This window comes from Ailuropoda melanoleuca, chromosome 5 (assembly GCF_002007445.2).
Source record: "Ailuropoda melanoleuca isolate Jingjing chromosome 5, ASM200744v2, whole genome shotgun sequence".
Taxonomy (NCBI): Eukaryota; Metazoa; Chordata; class Mammalia; order Carnivora; family Ursidae; genus Ailuropoda; species Ailuropoda melanoleuca.
Genome location: NC_048222.1, coordinates 123,896,499 through 123,916,417, shown reverse-complemented (window position 1 = coordinate 123,916,417; position 19,919 = coordinate 123,896,499). Strand labels below are relative to the sequence as shown.

Sequence of the window (19,919 nt, the reverse complement as noted above, 5' to 3'; positions counted from 1 at the left end):
GTGATGGTATAATAAATGTGAAGCTGAAATCTAGCCCCGATCTCCTCACAGTCTGACTCCCAGGAGTGTGGTAAGGAGATACGGCCTTTTCCGACATTGCATGGGAATGAGGATTCTGCCTAAAAACAGTAAAGTTGGGTGGTCTTCATTTGAACTTCCTTGCCACAACAAATAGATCATAATCTGTTATTAGAATCTATCAGATTGAGAGCTGACCTTAGTGGGACACACATACTCAAAAGCTATCTTTGAGCATTTGCTACTTAAAAAAAAAAACACCTGTATTTATTTGAGAGAGAGCATGCACGGATATGCACAAGCGGGGGGTGGGAGGTGGGCGTGGGGGGGTAGGCTAGAGAGAAGCAGATGCCCCACTAAGCATGGAGCCCAACAGGGGTCTTGATCCCATAACCCCGAGATCATGACCTGAGCCGAAATCAAAAGTCGGGTGCTTAACTGACTGAGCCACCCAGGTGCCCCAAGCATTTGCTTTTAACTCATTAGAGGAAAAGAACTATCACTATAATATTCTATGACTCATTTCCATTATGCTCAAGGTAACTTGTAAAGTTTATATATATATTTATATATCTTTTACCAGCTTATTCTGGTCCATAAAAACTCTGCAGATCATACACTGCGTTAACATGCCAATGGCATACATTTCAAGCAATTTGCTGCACTTCTCAGTTACTAACAGAAGTAAATGGAGTAATCAGGTAAAGAGTCTGATTCATCAAGTTTTCTAGAGAACAATTTTCTCCAGTCCTAGTTTGATATATTAACTTTAGCTTTCCAGATTATGGGTAGAGGTAGGTATAGTATTGGATTCTGCAGATTTCAAAAAAAGGCAGGTAGAATTACTGTCAGGAAAATATTAAGAAGCCATCATGGTCAAGGTTTTAAAAACTTGATCTGTATCTGAATGGGTCCATTTCCTAAAGGAGAAAACTGACTAGTACACACAGTATAGATTTGAGAAACATGCCAACTTTGAGATGCTATCAAAAGATAAAAATCTGAATAAAAAATTCTTTTAAATAAATCACATTAGATTTTTTTTATGTGGAATCACCTGATACTTTAACTCTGAGGAAGTTTGGAGAATGATATGAAACCAAACACAGGAAATTAGACCAAAATTATCGGAGAGTAAGTTCCATTTCAAGTGGATGATAAAGATGGACAATAGAACTTGAAAAGATTAGTGGCGTTTCTCAAATGTGCCTGACCACAAGAATTATCATGGCACTTCTTATAGAGTCTGAAAACCATTCTCTTCCAATTCTGGCTCAGTGTGTTGGTAAGTTTGGATTGAGGACCAAGGATTTATATTTTTAGCACTTCAAGGGTTCTAATCATCAGGAAAGTCAGGGAAACAGAGGCTAAGGGGAAAACAGCAGCAAAAATACCACCGCAGCTCCCATCCCCTTTACTCCAAGACTACCCAGCAAACTACCTGAGAATGAGAAACACTCAACTAAAATTGAGGAATTGTCTGTAGAACACGGTTTATTTCAAGTCCAAAACACAAAATTACTCAATTTTCTCAACAGACTGCATAATTTTTACTGCATGGATATTTAGGGTTTCTCTATTCACAAGTGTAGATTTATTTCTGAACTTTAGGCTCAATTGATTCATATATATATATTTATATGTTTACTACAGAGGACATGTACTTTAACAAATTTGTTTAGAAAACATTTTACATAAAAACACACAAAGCATTTACCAACACTCTTCAGTCTTTACAACCAGTCTTCAGCAAAGATTTGGCTGAAGTTCATCATTTTCTACAAAACATTCCAAGATTGGATATAATAGAATGCAATATTTTACATACTTTAGTTTATTATTGCAGTTTAAGTTTCCCCTTTCTTTGATGGCTTCTGCATATATTATAATCATAAAGCAGAATAAGTCTTTTATTTAACTGGTGACTTGTTAAATAAAATTATCTTTTTTGGCGTATCTTGTTGCCAACCAAGAACCTAAGCAGGCCTGATGAAATCATATAACTGACCAACATAGCGCTTTTACAAACGAACAACAGAAAGATTCAGTACCTACGAGAATATCCTTTATTATTTTGTGTTCAGTAACTACCACCTGGTGCTATTACTTCTAGTATAATCCGTTGGCATCAAAATATAAAGTAAAAATATGTACATTTTTATATATCAATTCTTACCTGAATAATCTCAGATCTCTTGAGAATGTTCCACAAAGTGGAATTTCTTTCTAAAGTTACAGTGAATGTGGTACAATGTGTACAACTTAACCAGTGCCTGCTTTTCATTTCCAAGATTTTTCCTTATCTTGAATCAAATGCACAATCCTGACTACCATATCATAATGCACTGGCTTACGGTTTGTATATAAAGTCCAACTCAAGCTTATTTTGGTTTATTGTACATGCTTTATTAAAACGGTACTGGTATTTACAGTATCTGCAGAGTCCCTTCCAAGGCGCTCTCACACACATTCAGACACACCATACAACATCCATACTAGAGCCCCATGCACCCACACCAAGGAGATGTGAGGGTCAGACTCCTAAAATTAGGCAGCTGTTGGGGGACAGAGTTGATTTGATTTTCAATTTTTTTTAAAAGAGAAAAAGCATGAGGGAATGCATTTGGCCATTACAATGCTAATTAAGTTTGTGTATATTAACATATGTGGCAGTAACACTGAATATTCTTTTACATTCTATATACACAGAATGACATCAAGGTTTTGCGGTCAACAGAATATCCCAACTTCAGTCTCAATGCTGCTTGTAGTGACTTCTGAATTCACATAGGGGCTTTCCCTAAAATAATTCAAGTCTATGTAAGTGAAATAAGGCACAATTAATATTGATTTGATCTAGGGGTAGGGAAGGGATAAGAACTAGTTTCAAATGATCTTACTATTGAGGAATTAGCTTTGACTTAGATCCACTTGAAATCCCTTCTAATTTATGAGAAATAAAGGTTTTTTTCTTTTCCCTGACAAAACCCAAAAAGAAAAGTTTGGGAATTCACACTTTAACGTTTCGGTAACCTAAACTACTCAAATTGATGTGCACCCCCAACCTCTCCTGCCCAGGTCTCTTCCCACAAAGCTAAAACAAGAACACAGCACATGAATCCCTTGCAGTTTTTGAGATCTGTACACTTAAGTAGCAAATACATATCTGGTCGCCTTTGATTTTTTTTTTTTTTTTTTTAAAAGGAGGAAGGAAGGGAGGGAAGGAGGGTGGGAGGGAGGGAAGAAGGAAGGAAAAAGTAACCTTGTGACTTTCTTGCTCTTTAAAAATGTCCATTTCCTTCTTTTCAGGATGATGAAGCCCCACCAGACATTATAAACAACTGCAACAAATGAGTTTGGCAGCATAAATAATGTCTAGTATTCAAATCTTCATAGTGAAACTCATTTAGCTTGTATACAATCTGTTGAATGTTTTTTGCAGCAGGTGAACCAAACCCAAAGACGCTGGACATTCTGTGAAAGGGAGTAATAAGAATTGCAGTTCTGAAGGCCCCTGACTTTGGTTGTTTACAAAGTTCAATCCTGTTTATTGTGATCCTTGGTATCTTCTTCATCTGTATATTCTGATGGTTCTTCTCCTGGTTTTAGGAGTCTGCCTACATAATCATATTTTTCTGAAAAATACATCAAAAGAAAATCAGTAGTGATCAAATTCCTTTCACTATTCCATTCTCCAGCCAGGAAGGTGTTTGCCTCTTTTAGAATTATACAGAATAGGCTAAGTTGTTCCTACTGCTCACCTTGGCTGGTCTTTGTATTCATGTAAGGCTTGAACAAAAGAAAATAGGATTAAGGAATATACAAAGCTTGGGAACTGTGCTTTGCAGGAGTTCTTAACCAAGGACATTTCATCAGAATCACTTAGAGATCATGGTAAGTAGATTCAACCAGAAAATATTCTTGGGGAGAAAACGTGACATAGGCTAGGAAAACAAACCAAATGAAAAGCAAAGTCATTTGTTACTTATTATCCTGTGTTCTTTGAGATCTCAGTGTGTGGCTCCAGTCATACCATTATTCTTTTTTCTATCAAACTGTCTTCTTCCATCTCTGTTTATTGCTTATTTTATTTACCAGGTATTAATTTAGAACACTACGTTGTCCAAGGTGATCCACAGTTAATTATTTCTTGGTCAGGAATTTGAACCTAGGTTAAGTGAATTAACCACAAACCAGGAGGATAAGATAGGAGGACTGCTTCCTACAGTAGAACCAGTTCAAGTGCCAAGAAGCCAGAAGAAGTGTTTCCAAGGGATACACAGGTCACATAAACAGCTATCTGGATTGTCATGTAGGAGGTAATAACTGATGCCACGAGGGTATAATAAAGGGGAAAGATATTTTTTCTTCATGGTTTGAGAGTAAGATCAATAAAATCATTTTGGAATAAATTATAGTATCGATATCCAAAATCAATTCATTTTTAAATAGAAGTCTATATTTAAAAATACCATGTCTTCATGAAAAAGCCTTATAAGACTAAAGGTGTCACAGTTTTTGTTAGATTTACATAGTTTGAAACAAGTCAACTTTTAAATATAGATTTTAAATAATAATAATAATGAAAATAGTAAGTAACAATCACTTTCATATTTAGCTTTTTTATCATCAAATGATGGTGATGAAACAGATATCCATAGGCTCTTAAGGGATGTGAAATAGTATACACTTTCTTTGGCCCTAAATTTAATATTTCCAAAGAACCCGACAAAATGAAGGTACCTTTAAACTGCATTTCCCATTCTCGAACACTCTCCATTTGTACAGCATTCAAGTCTGAGAGATCATCATATTCATCTTTAAGTGCATCTTTATCTAGGCAAAATGTCGCCAGTCCTCTGGAGGCATCCCTACCAGCAAATATTCCATATGGACCGGCTGGGGGGGGAAGAAAAAGAAATTATTGACATTACCTTAACATTATTTTAGAATGTCTCAAAGGAAAAAGCCAAATAAAAGAAACCTCATAATGACTCATATTTGGTACACAGCCTTAATTTCAAAATATGACAGATACTAGATGGGATAATGAGAAGAAATTTTTTGGAAATCTGCCTGTAAAACAAAGTAAAGCTTTTCACTGAAAATTTAAAATTTGAATTTCAAATACCTCAAAACTTGTATTCAAAGTTGAAGACTGTAACATATTATGGAGAAGAGGAAACTTAAGCAGTTTGGTTTGGAAGCTGGTTTGTCTGAGGGGAGAGAATGCTTCACTGATTGCTGTTAATTAATTGTGGCGCCTAAAACTAATCAACAGAACATCCACTAGATAAGCATTTGTTAAAGACTCAAGTCAACTGTGGATCTAAAATATTTTTCTTTCTCTTTTCAAAGTAGGTCATATGAAAGCAGAGACTGTATCATCTTTGTACCCCCAGTGACTAGTTCAACGCACAGCACATGCAGATGCTCACGGGGTCTTTGCTTAATGATTGGTTTTATCAGAAATATGACCCATTTTCATAGTAAGTACCACCGGACTACCAGAATATACTCACAATTACCTATATAAACGATGAAAAGTCATTAAACAATGGTTTTCATTTGTCACAGCTCTTGGAAAACAGGAGATATTTCTATAAGGAACAGTTTTTTTTTTTTTTTTTAAAGATTTTATTTATTTATTCAACAGAGATAGAGACAGCCAGTGAGAGAGGGAACACAAGCAGGGGGAGTGGGAGAGGAAGAAGCAGGCTCATAGTGGAGGAGCCTGATGTGGGGCTCGATCCCATAACGCCGGGATCACGCCCTGAGCTGAAGGCAGACGTTTAACCGCTGTGCCACCCAGGCGCCCCGGAACAGTTTTTTTTTTTTAAACAAGTTTTTATTATTTTTATTTTTTGGGGGGTAGAGTGTAAGGAATGGTGGGGGAGGGGGAGAGAGGGAGAGAGAAAGAATCCCAAGCAGGCTCCATGCCCAGTGTGGACCCCGACGTGGGGCTTGATCTCACAACCCTGAGATCATGACCTGAGCTGAAATCAAGAACTGGACACTTAACCAACTGGGACACCCAGGCACCCCAAAAGTTCTTCTGATTGACACAAAATGATTAGCGTTTTGTCCAAGGAATTAGGCAGCAGCCTCTCTAGGGAGGAATGGCATTATTTTTATGCTGACAGAAGTGAGCCATTCCCAATGTTTGCGCTTAAGAGCAGCAGTTGTCTTGCTCATGTCAGTACTTAATGCCTAGCACATGCCTGGCATAAAGTAGAAACATAATAAATTTCTTCCAAAATAATTAGCTGCAATTTCAAATAAGGAGTAACTCTCTATTTTCAGACAGATTCACTTATGGTAAGTAAAATCTCCACCCAAATATATGATAAAAAAGACACTTCAGTTCTTTAAAACATATAATAAACAAAACTGAACCTAATTTTCCATATCAAGAAACTGGTTATAGTGGGGCGCCTGGGTGGCACAGCGGTTAAGCGTCTGCCTTCGGCTCAGGGCGTGATCCTGGCGTTGTGGGATCGAGCCCCACATCAGGCTCTTCTGCTGTGAGCCTGCTTCTTCCTCTCCCACTCCCCCTGCTTGTGTTCCATCTCTCGCTGGCTGTCTCTATCTCTGTCAAAAAAAAAAAAAAAAACTTTAAAAAAAAAAAAAAAAAAGAAACTGGTTATAGTATATTGATTTAATAATTGTAAATAACTATGAACAAGAATGAAGTATCTCTATGTGTACACATACACAGAGTAACTGAAAAGAGCAATTCATAAGAGTATTTATATATAGAGTACTACTTGCTTTGAATTAAAAAAAATACACATACACGTGTTTGTATATGTGTGAAAAACACCAAGAATACAGACCAACACTTAACAGTGGCAACCATTTCTGGGGAATGGAAGAAAAAATTTTACTTCATATAATTGGTAAAGTCTGGCTATTTAGAAAATTATCATTATTACTACTACTATTTTTATTTATTATTATTAATTGAAGTATAGTTGACACACAATGTTATGTTAGTTTCAGGTGTATAACATAGTGATTTGACAGCTCTATACGTTATGCTATGTTCACTGCAAGTGTAGCTACCGTCTGTCACCATACAACAGGGTTACGATACCACTGACTATATTGCCTATGCTGTACCTTTCATCCCTATGATTAATTCATTCCATGACTGGAAGTCTGTATCTCCCACTGCCCTTCACACATTTTGGCAAGCCATTCAACTGCCTCCCCTCTGGCAACCATCAGTTTGCTTTCTGTATATATGGGTCTGTTTCTGGTTTTGGTTGTATATTTGTTAAAAAATTATTTTTATAGGGGCGCCTGGGTGGCACAGCGGTTGGGCGTCTGCCTTCGGCTTAGGGCGTGATCCCAGCGTTGTGGGATCGAGCCCCACATCAGGCCCCTCCGCTATGAGCCTGCTTCTTCCTCTCCCACTCCCTCTGCTTGTGTTCCCTCTCTCGCTGGCTGTCTCTATTTCTATCAAATAAATAAAATCTTTTAAAAAAATTATTTTTATAATAAAAACCTTTTAAGAGTTACTTCTGTCTTCATGTTAGGCTGCAGAGGAGATCATATAAGTTTTTCTGTTTAAAATGTTGGTTTAAAAATTAAGTGATATCTGGCTGGCTCTTGATCTCAGGGTCATGAGTTTGAGCCCCACATTGGGTGTAGAGATTACTTAAGTAAATAAACACTTAAAAACAAAAAGATTTCCAAAATACCTACTTTTACAAAATAAAAAATTTTCCCCCTGAGGCTACAGTTTCCCATACATGACAAAGGTAATTTAGAGAAAATAATTTTAAAGCCAGAATTACTAGCTCAATTATTATGAGCAACAGAGTGGTCAGTATGAGAGCTTATTGTCCAGTTATCAAAATAAAATACTTTCCAATGAGAAGTAAAAAAGAAAAAAACTCTACAAATTCCTTAATTTTTAAATGAGCAGAGCAATGATTATACCCATATTCATATTTGAAAACATTTAGGAAACTGAAGGTAATGTGTCAGAAAAGTACCTGTGCATTTAAGAGTAGAATTCAAAATTCTACTTAGACAATAATCTAAACATTTATGAACATTAATTCGAGTTACAGGAAGCACTGCACCATAAAGATCATCAGGTATAAGAAAGCCTTTCTCTGCAAAGTTTATAGCATGGAACCAGAAGTGGCATTTGCAATAAATTTAAAAAGTAGCATTATTAGGTATTGATACCTTAACATGAAAATAAAGGAAATTCTTCCCAGTAAAGTACTTTTTAATCCTGCTTTTTCTATTCCTAAGTATTTTCCATATTGCTACTTAATATTAGGTGACATTCACAATTACCATTTAATGGTTATATATTTTCTTACTGAATGAATATACCTAAAATGTAATCATTTTCCTAGTAGTATACACTTAGGCTACCATTTTAAACTTTTAAATATGTCTTCTATATAAGAAAAAGGGATACTGTTTATAATTGGCTAACATTTATAACCTTCAAACTATCGCCCATTATCTCGACCTTGCAAAGGGTATTAAGCATTTAAGAGAAAGAAATTCAATATTGTTCCTTAAATTGGAATTAATTATTTTAGAGAAATATTAACTTTGAAAATTAAGCAAGAACAAACAGTCCCTAGGGAAAAGAAAAGTAGTTGTGGTTTTTTTTTTCTTTTGCCTAACTCCACTTGTTTTGTGCCAATAGCTGTTTTTCCTGAGATGGAGATCATAGATAGATAGATAGATTGATAGATAAGTAGAAAGATTAGAGAGACAGATTAGAGAGATAGAGCTAGTGTGATTTTTTCAAAACAAAGTAATGCTGACAAACTTAAAACAGCGACGAGTCATACAACAGAAAAAATAAAACTGATCACAGCTAATAAAAACCTACAAATGTAAAATGATAGTTTTCAACCTTTTAAAGAATTTTCTAGCAACGTGACTTTCCTCTCTCACAGTCTTGCAAAGTGAAAGGAACAATTTTTGCCCTCCTCACCTTGCAGGTGAACAGGAGCAGAGACATTCAGTAACTTGGCTAAAATTACCAACAGACTTGGGAAGTACTATCTCCACTTTTCTACCTCAAACACAATACAGTTGAGAAAACACACAGAGGATCCACAAACCCAAAAATGGAATGACAACCCTGAAAACTGGAGCATTTCATTAAGTGCAAAATTTCAGGTGAATAGATACTTTGGAATATCTGTTAAATCAAAATGAAAGAGAATTAACAAAAAAAGCTGTGTACACAGACAGCTTTTCTTATCATTTTGTTATAATATTTACCTCCCTGACCTGCAAAAGTCAATCTACTTCAGGGTACTTCAGAGTATAAATCATTAAACACATCTAAATGGTAAAAAGGAGAGAACAAAAGATGATCATTATAAAAAACAGCAATCAGAAAATCCTCCATCTTTGAGTATATTAGTTACATACCAATGCATTCTCTAATAAAATTCTCTGCCAATTTCTCTAAAGAGACCTCAACACTGAATAAATGTAAAAACAAAACTTCATGAAATATGTCTTTTTTTAAATTTTAGATCCCAATTTAGTAAGAGTGAACTTGAGTCAACAGGTAATAATCCAACCCCATTTCTAGGCAAAATGATGCTTTGTTAGCTCTTGAATAGAAAATAATGACTCAGTGATTAACATACTTCCCCACTCTCTAAACTATATTAAGCTGTCTTCTCCACATTTAGGATTTCCATCAGGAAACATTTAACTTCTGAAAAGGTCTTTTTTGGAACAGTTTTCTTTACTTTTTCCTGTAAGACCATAAAGAACATAACATTAAGAACTAGAATTGGGGGGCGCCTGGGTGGCGCAGTCGTTAAGCATCTGCCTTCGGCTCAGGGCGTGATCCTGGCGTTCCCACATCGGGCTCCTCCACTGGGAGCCTGCTTCCTCCTCTCCCACTCCCCTGCTGTGTTCCCTCTCTCGCGGCTGTCTCTCTCTCCATCAAATAAATAAATAAAATCTTAAAAAAAAAAAAAAACAAGAATTGGAACTGGATGGATGTGCGCTGAGAAAGGAGGATCTGAGGTCTACCTAAAGAACGTTTCTCTGCATTCATGATTCAACCAGAAGCGATATCTGAGAAGCCAGGAATACCTCCCCATTCCACTACCCCCTTAACACAACAAACATAAATGTTACGGATTCCAATATTCTGATAATCATACTTGGCTATCTATAATACTAAAATAACAAAACTATCCAAGGAAAGCAAATTTTAATGGTACTAAGTCTTTTGGTATAATTAAAAAAAAAAAAGGCCAGTTTATATAAATTATTATTTTGTACATAACATTTCAGTAATAACTAAGGGAATTATAATCTGTTGCTTTATCGAATACTATAATATAATGCTGATCTAAAAGTGGATTTACAATTTCAAGAAAATTCTTGCTACAAAAAATGAACAGCAATTATTCAACCAAAGAAGTTTCTCTCTAATACATAACAAATGTTCTAGGTTGTCATTTTAATAATACATCTTTTTTAAAAAAAGATTTTGTTTATTTTAGAGAGTGCATGAGTGGGGGCGGTGGGAAGGAGGGCAGAGGGACAGGGAGAGGCAGACTCCCTGTTGCAGGGAGCCCAACTCGGACTCAATCCCGGGTCCCTGGGATCATGACGTAGGTGGAAGGCAGATACTTAATCGACTAAGCCACCCAGGTGCCCCAAAATAAATCGTTTAAAAATAATGTTAAATATATCAAAATGACATTATACTAGAATTCATATTTCATTAATATTTTTTAAGAGTTAACACAACCCGCAGCACAGAATTTTTTAAAGTTCAAAATTCAGTAAGTCTACTAGTTAGTGAATCCTGAAAAGGCAAAAACATATGGTTACTGTAAGAAAATGTTTTAAAGAGTAATTTAATGAACAGAAAATTCCAGGAGGAAATAAAGTATCTAAAATATGTAACAGATAATTTTGTGATTATTAGGATGACTGTGTAGCTACATTACTATTTATGAAGAGAAGAAAATTCCAGAATGAATATTTCCGTTATTTCCACTAAAGTTTATAAACAGCCCAGTTTTCTGGCCTGTTTTGACAACAGTCTTTTGTGATTATTAAAACAACTTTAAAAAAAACCCCTAATTATACTTGGTATTGAGTAATTTATTCCAAATAAGATCACAATGGGTCTTGGAATAAATGAAGCAATACTGTAAAAGTGATGAAAAGAAATCCAAGTAATAAATATTATTATTTTACATTTATATTAAGGAAGTCCCAAGACTTTTAGATAGAAGGTAGTGTGGTGAAAATCAAAGAATCTTCCTCAAGAAGCCAAGATACCTGGGTTCTAGAGGCCTCAACCAACATTTAACACTGGGCAAATTTTAGAGGCATTGGTATTAAACGGGGGAAGTATCTATCTAGTTTGGCCTCCAACTAAGGCAAGTAAAATACTTTCCCCAACTCAATCTTGTTTCTGAAATTCAAATTAGAAAGCTGTCAGCAATACTGTGGGTTCAGCTCAGTGGCTTGGCCCTTACAGCTAGGGTGGGGACAAGGAAGACTGAAAAATTAAAATCCTAGGCCTGTGCTAGATGTGGGAGTGGGGACTGAGTTTACACAGCCTCCAGAGAATGAGAACACTAAGGTGAAGAAACAGCATGGACTTAAACATCTATTGGAATTTAGAGAACAATAAAGGTTATACTATAAGTGTTGGGGGAAAAAAAGAATTATTCTATAGTGTTGGGGTAACTAAATAAATTTCTGTAAAAATCCTTATTTCACATCTTAAACTAAATTCCAAATGGAAATAAAAAACCCCAACCACAAAAGTATTTTAAAAAACTACGTATTTTTAAAAATAAACTTTTTAGTGCAAAAAAACTTTAAGTAACTTATGATAGAAAACTCAGCAGCCATAAAAAGATAAATTTGAATACATAAAACCAAAAATTTGTGTGGTTTACAAAAACACCATAAAAAGTAAAAAGACAAATAAACTAGGAAAATGTTTGCAGCTAAGATTGATTCACTTTTTAAAGAACACTTAAAATCTCTAGGAACAATACCATGATTGAAAAACTGTGGCAAAGAATGTACCAACAGATTATTTGTAGGAAAGGAAATATAAATGATTCAAAATTCTGAAGGTGTCCAACCTCACTAAAAAAAGAGAAATGTAAATTAAAAAAACATTGAAATACCATTTTAAATTCTCAGACTGACAAAGACCAAGAAGTTTAATATCACATTTTTGGCAAAGCGGTGAGAAATAGGCATTTTCATGAAGTGTGAATTGGTCCACTTTCTCTGGAGGGCAATTCACGAGTAAGTACCCAAATTTAAAAATGTCCCATACCCTAAGACTCAGTAATTTTACTTTCAGGAATTTACTTTATTAAGTTTACTCACATGTGTAAAAGGACATGTACATGAATATTTACAGCAACACTATATATTAATAAGAGACTGGAAACAACTTAAATGTTTGTTAATAGTGAACTGTTAAATTATGATATATTAATGTAATAGAATAAGCATATGTTCAAAAGAATAAGATGACTCTATTTAAGCTGAGATGAAAGGCTTTCCAGATATTAAAGGTTTGTACAATGTGCAACAATGTGTGTGTGTGTGCATGAGCGTGCATGGAGACAGTACATATCCATATACTTATACTTACAGATAATAGCTCTGGAACGATACTTAGATTGGTTCCTCACTTCTAGGAAGGGGAACATGGTAACTGGGTTATTTTTCAAAATATATGCTTTAAAATATTCTACTTTGAATATATGTTATCTAATAAAATAGGGTTTTTTAAAAAACTTCCATGAGGCCCTATTTAGAAATATACCTAAGACACTCTACAGGAAGACTTCTACAACCCAAGGCTTAAGGAACAGCGTAGAAAAAAAATCCCCAAGAAACAAAAAGACCATAATTGCTGAAGATAAGTTTTTGTAGTAAAAATTACATGAAGAACTACATGAACAAATCACCATGGAGGAGTGAGCACATACGACAGATGAGAACTGGCATCCCCAGAATAATACAAGCAGATTAAACAACTATATAGTATGTTTGCTTAAAATTTTTAAGTAATTAAGAGATGGAACATTAAGGAAAGATTAAGAGACATGAAGGACAGAATGAAAAGCTTATGTGTATCTATTAGAAGACAATGGGGGAGGCAATAATATAAGAGGTAATGATTTCAAATTTTCTAAAATAGATGACACACATACTCAAATTTTAGTAGAGTCTGGCACATATTAAAAAAAAAACAAATTCCCGCCTCAGCAAATCCTAGTAAAAGAGCAGAATGCCAAAGACAAAAACAGATTAATCAAAGGAATGAAAATAAACCAAAAGCAGACTTGAAGTAGAAGACAGTGGCATAATACTATTGAAGATATGAGGTAAAACAATCAGTGTACAATTTTATATGTGAAACCTATACTATTATTCCTGCATAAGGGCATATGGAGACAGAATTTTTTGTGTGTGCGCCAATCAAAAACTACAGGACATACCTCACTAAAGTAAGAGCTGAACTCTGAACAAAGGAATGAGATGCAAGAAATGACAGTGAATGAAGAAAATGGTAACTATGTTGGTAAATTTAAATGAGGGCTGACAATAAAAAAAGGTTAATACTTTAATCAAGTACTTGGGGGAAGAGTTTGAAAAAATATAGTAGAACTACAGGTCTAATAGTAATACCACAGAAAATAGGGTGAGGGAAGGATTAGAGTAAAAGCTTTCTTAACCAGGGCTGCAACATATGGCTGCATACTACACAACCCCAAGGGACACCATCCACATTTGTATACATAGTAGTTCTGTATGTTTATTAAGAAATATTCTCTCAAATGGCAGTAAAGTGTCTTAAAGAGAGTTTTTCTAATTCACAAAGATATGTTTGGCTAAACATTCCTATATTCTTCAGAATAGTGTAAAGAATGTTAATAGAATATATCCAAATAAGTAGGGAGAAAAAGTGGAAGAGTTAAAAAAAATTAATCTGAGAAGGAAAAAAGGTAGGAAAAAAAGCAGCAAAGTATGACAAAGATAAATTACTAAATAAGAACGTAGACATATATCTAAATATATCAGTAATGATAGAACATATAAACTGATTAAGCTGTTAAAACAGTGTTGAGGGGTGCCTGGGTGGCTTAGTCAGTTAAGCATCTGCCTTCACCTTCCACTTGGGTCATGATCCCAGGGCCCTTGGATGGAGCCCAGGATGTCCAGTCTGGCTCCCTGCTCAGCAGGAAGTCTGCTTCTCCCTCTCTCTCTGTCCCGCCCTCTCCACACCTCGTCCTCTCTCTCAAATAAATAAATATAATCTTAAAAAAAAAAAAGACAGTGTTGATATTAGATTCAGTGAAAAAAAAAATCTCACTATATTATAAAGGAATAACAACAAAACATATCACAGATCAGTGGAAAACACAGTGGAAAAAGAATCACTGAGGTAATACTAATTAGCCAAATGAAGGCTGAAGTCAAATCTCAAAATCAGTAACAGGTTAAGGATGTTTCTTTCTCTGATGATTAACACAATATGATCAGTTCTGGATCTAGTGCTAGATAGCATCAGAACACCCTCACACCCAATCTTTGTATGGCTGACTCCTTTAGGTTTTTGCCTAAATATCAACCCTCTTTTCTTGATAAACTAATATAAATACAGTACCTGTCTTAACCACCTATTCTAAAGTCCTTTGTTACCCTCTGTTACATATCCTATTCATTTCTTTCATAGAATATTTAATTACAAATTATAATTATATACTGAATGGTTGTTTATTGTCTGTTTTCCCAAATATTTTAAAAACTCCACACAGGTAGGAACCCATCTGTTTTGAAAACTCAGTTAACTCATTTTTCACAACACCTTATTTAAGAAACAATGTAATGAAATCCAGGGAATTCCTTCTCAGAATTTAAAACGGAGATGAAGTCCTGTATTAGCGATCTTGAGACAGGATGCAGGTTCTAAGGGTACAGCAGTTATTTAGAGATGTCTGTCATGGGTACATAGGAGAGGAGTCATCTTGGTCATAGATTATTGAAAGAATTATTAAAAGAATTTGAATAGCTAACTCCAGATCTCACTAAATCTATTTTCTTCCAGAATGAATAACATCTTCTGGTTTCATATACGCTTTCAGCTATCCTTTAATACTTAGCATTAGCATTTAACACAAATACAATTCCCTCAAAGATTAAAAACAATGGAATGATGCTGAACTCAGAGTAGGTATTGTAGAAATAACTAGTACAAATTTGAGCAGAGTTTCAAAACCGATCAGAAAACTTAGCTGATCTTTTATTTTACTGAAAGTTAATGGATACGTATGGCCATTAGTCCAAACAGACCCAGTTGGCCTCAAAGCAAGTAGGTGGGATGAGAGTTGAGTAGTGTCAATAAGATATCCATGAAGGAAGTGGTCAGGTTGGGCCTAGTCTATATGTTGCAATTCTTGCTTCAACTGCAATTTTGCAAACTATAAATAAAAGTTAACCTATCAAAGATAAAGTTAAAAAAAAAGAGGAAAAACACTTGAAAGGTACATGTCCTCCTTTCCCCATCCCTCTGAATATTAGGCATCTCATGGGGTACCTCTTTTATATATGACTTTTTCGTTTCCAGCGGAATTTAAAAGGTAAGTTGGAGAAAATACAGCTTCGGTCTGTGTCAAAGAATATGCTACACGGAATAAGGGGGAAGCAATATATTTAAATTTCAGAAATTCAGGATAAACTATTAGAAAGGTCAACTGTATAATTTCTCGTCATTCTAAAGAATAAATAAAAACATTATTTTGGTAGAATTTCATTGTTGTAATATTAAATCAAGTTACTTAAAATTATACTATCTCTTCTAGTCTTCCTACTCTATTATGACTCTAGGACATATGAAATTATATTTTGTAGTAATACAACGGGAAAGGATGGCCTGTGAAGCTAGTTAGACCGTGTTTGATGTCGAGTTTGGCCACTGAGTATGTGATTTTGAGCAAATCCTCCCTGGGTTTCAGTTTCCACATCTGTAAAATGGGAACATTACTTATATCCTAGGGCTGTTTGAAAATGAAACAAGATAATAAGCTCAATAAATGGAGTTTCCTCCTCCTTCTACCTTGACCTCTAGAATCAATGCTATTGAACAGAACTCTTTGGGAAGATGGAAATATTCTATAAAGTGCACTAATATGGTAGCCATGTAGTTACTGAGTAGTGGAAATGTGGCTAGTATGATGGAGGGACTCAATTTTAATTATATTTAATTTTAAAATTAAAAAGCCGTATGTCGTTCATGGCTACTATATTGGACAGCACAACATACAGCCATGAAAGCATGTCTGAGGCTTTAAATCCTTATGGGAACCAGGAGAGGTATAAAAACAACAGTAAGATTCTCCAGAAGTTTATCCCAGAACACAGGTTACCTGAAGTATAGATAGGCTTTGTGGTTAAATATCTCTGGATTTGAATGCCATTGCCTGTATGACCCAAGCCAATTTACCCAAAATACCTACACTCAGGCTCCCAATCTGAGGGCAGGAATACTTACTAACCTCATGGAGGCATTGTGGAGATGACAAATTAATGGATCTGATACAGTAGGTGCTTAACAAATCTTATTTCCTTTCTCCTCCCATATTCATTGTTTCTTATATGACCACTTTCCTCACATGCTGGCCAAGTGCCTGAGTGTTACTAAATTTAATGATGACAAATGTAGTTAATGCCAAATGTTTGCCAACATGTGTTTACTTCACTAAATCGTCAATATTTAATTTTTTAAGAACCCGAACTTTAAAAATGACTAAGAAAACAGTATCTTCGACATAGAAAAAAAAAACCTCACAAAACAATTTTTAACTCTAAGACCAATACTGTGAAATGGGAATAGATATTGGCTAGGCATAGAAATGACATTTTCTGGCTTCTTAGCTCATTCTTTCAAGCTACTAAGATTGTCAGGCTGAGATCATTGCTTCTGAATTATTGTTACAAAGTGCTCAATTCACTTGAGGATGAAAATAAAAATTAAAACCCAAACTGAACTTATATCTGTTTCATAACCAGAAATTTGGCTTCAAGACTTTTGGAAAAAGTGTTACATCTTCTATTAATGTAAATTTCAACATACTTCAAGCCCACAGATAAACTGGCTACTTTCAAGTTCCTTTCCATAATATAACATTCCAAACATCTCTATTAGGTTGATCAATAAATACTTAGAAAATAACTAATTATCCCTAGGCTGTTCATCAGGACCTGGGAATTGGTGGAAGCCAATTAAAACTTACTTCTCCCTTGTTATCTGAGGAGCCCCCTCAATGCTCAAGCCACACAAAGGCTATCTACATCACATCTATGACTCTCATCTTAATTCTTAATTTGTTAAAGAACATCTGCCACTGGAGGCTCCTCAACTGTGTTTAGGACAGCCTTTCCTAGCTATTTTCAGATAATGGCAAGGCATAATGTGTGAGGACTAACATGCTTCCTTGCACTAATACTTTGTTTGGTTCATTGTCAGTTTAAATAAAGGCTACAAGAGCAGATCTTTTAGCTGGGTAAGCTCTGTATTAAAAACTAAACCTGTACACAATTTCTAATCTCTGCACATACATTTTAGTATCAATAAGGAAAAAACTTCAGGTACAAAATACTGTGTAAATCCTTGATTTAAAAAAATTAACTAATTTGGTCCATCCATTTAACTACTATACTTTGGCCCTATTCTCTTGTCCCATATACTTTGAAGTAAACAAAAAAAAGTATTAACCGTTTCAGCAGAGTTAAGTAGATAGACATTGCTTTTCATATTTATCCAACCAGAAGCACTAAGACTTGGTTAAACTGAATGTAGATCTACACACAAAAATACAAGCAACAAGGAAATTAAACAGTTGAACACATAAAATCTCCAATTTCTTATCTCTATTCCACTTAACAGCAAACCAAAGCACTTCTAAAATATATTCCAGCCACCAAGCACTGAAATCAGAAGTACATATTTGCAAGTGCCAATAAATCTCACGTACTAACAGACGAAATCAAGAAGAAAACCAACTTGTTTTCTAGACTTGCCAACCCCCTTGACTTTAAGGTTTGGATGTCCTCTTTCAAACAACAGGTGACTCTAGGTCCCTAATTTTATTATTATTTTTTTATTGTAGTCACTTTAAGCTTAGAAATAATTACTACATAACTAGGATGTACAATGTTGTTCAATTTTATTGTATACCAGAAGGTTCCATGAGTCTGAACTGAGTTTATTAGCACAATCTGAAATGTATGCTAAACTACATTGTAAAGAAGGGTTTCTAACCCAACGACCCTACACACACGGTTCTCTGAAAGCAAAGTTCTAAAAATCTTTAACTTGCAGACTGGTGCACTGGGATGTGGATTTATAGCTCTTTTAAGTTTTTTCTACTCAGTGAAAACACAGTAAATGATTATCAAGTGTATTTGAATACTTGCCCTCCTACTACCAAAAAAAAAAAAAAAAAAAAAAAAAAACCAGACAGGCCCGCCTGCTGGGTAGTTGAGCTCCACCCCCAAAACTCTGGGAGACTACCCTTGCCAGTCTTTATTAAGATCTACATTCTGGTCTGTCCTCATCCTACATACATTGTTAATCTTGGAAAACATCTCCATACTAAAACTGGTTTAAAAAAAGAGTCTGAGGCGTTGCTTATATGCCCAGACTTCACAAGTTAAACGATGGGGACTTGGAACTACGTGTACCTAAACGTGGCCTTATGGGGAATAGTAGAGAGAAAAGGGAGATCAGTGGTAAAATAGAGTAAAGAAAGGAAAGCTGTGAATTACCTGGCCTACAACTTTGGGTTGCTACTTTAGGTACCTCCCGTCCCTACTGCCCCCACCCATCCCAGGAACCAGAAAGCTCAGGGAAGGTTGTGGGCCAGTGCGAAAGGAGACAAGACAACTGAAAGGATTTTGAAAAAAATCAGCACAACAAAAAGCGTCGTGGAGGAACGGGATGGGAGAAAGATTAAAGCTGAGAGCTGGGTCCTGGGGCGACAGTGAAACCCGGACTTCGGGGTGGGGGAAAAGCTGGAGGTGCCCGCGGCTGGAGGTGTGTGTGGGGCGGGCCGTCCCAGGTGCAGCAACCAAGGCGCAGGGGTCCAGACGTCGAGAAGGCTCGGCAAACTAACCCAGGGCCCAAGGGCCTCCCCATCGGAAGGGGGTCGCACCTGAGATGCAGGAGGTCCCCCCCTCCCCTTCCAACTCCTCCTCACCCGGGCCGTAGAACTTGCTGCCTTTGGTCACGTCGAAGACTTTCCCGTTGACCGCGAGCAGGATGCGCGGGGTGCGGGACCCGTCGTACTGGCGCAGCTGCTCCAAGCTGAAGTCCCGTTTCTTCATGCGAGGCAGAGAGGCAGCGGGACTCTCCTCGCCCGCTCCGGCCCCGGCGCCCAGACCCCGCCGCCCCCAGCGCACCCACAGCCGGTAGGCCCCCAGCAGCACCAGCGCCACCAGCGCCACGTTCAGCAGCATCTCCCCGCCCCCCGTCAAAAGCGCCAACGCTGCTGCCGCCCAGCCGCCCCCTTCTGCTGCCGCTCCCGCGCCGCTGGGGCTCTCACTGCTGCCGTCGCTGCTGCTCTCACTGCCACTCCCCAGGGTGCCTAGCTTCACGTCCCCATCACCCGCCGCCATCACTGCCCGCCAGCGCCTTCCTCCTCCTCCCCGCCCCCTGCCCTCCCCAACCCCACAGCCAACCCCGCCCATCTGGGGCCTCCCAGCCAATAACCTGAGGAGAGGGGGCGGGGTCAAGCCTGCTCTCCATTGGGTGTTCACGGGGAAACGTTGTCTTGCATCTCTCCCTCCCCCTCCCTTCTTTAGCAGGCCGCGCTCGCGTGCGACGCCCCGCCCAC

The 19,919-nt window shown here is 36.8% G+C and overlaps 1 protein-coding gene across 1 annotated transcript; it reads right to left on the bottom strand.

Annotated features, from left to right (window-relative positions):
* Nucleotides 1–1,481: 1,481 nt before the first annotated feature.
* On the bottom strand, nt 1,482–19,738 carry PGRMC2 (progesterone receptor membrane component 2). Its single transcript, XM_011232675.3, has 3 exons — nt 19,284–19,738; nt 4,762–4,917; nt 1,482–3,653 (listed from the first exon to the last, which is right to left on the bottom strand). Exons 1-3 carry the CDS (start codon nt 19,699–19,701, stop codon nt 3,556–3,558), a joined length of 672 nt encoding a protein of 223 aa, XP_011230977.2. The 5' UTR covers nt 19,702–19,738; the 3' UTR covers nt 1,482–3,555.
* Nucleotides 19,739–19,919: the final 181 nt, after the last annotated feature.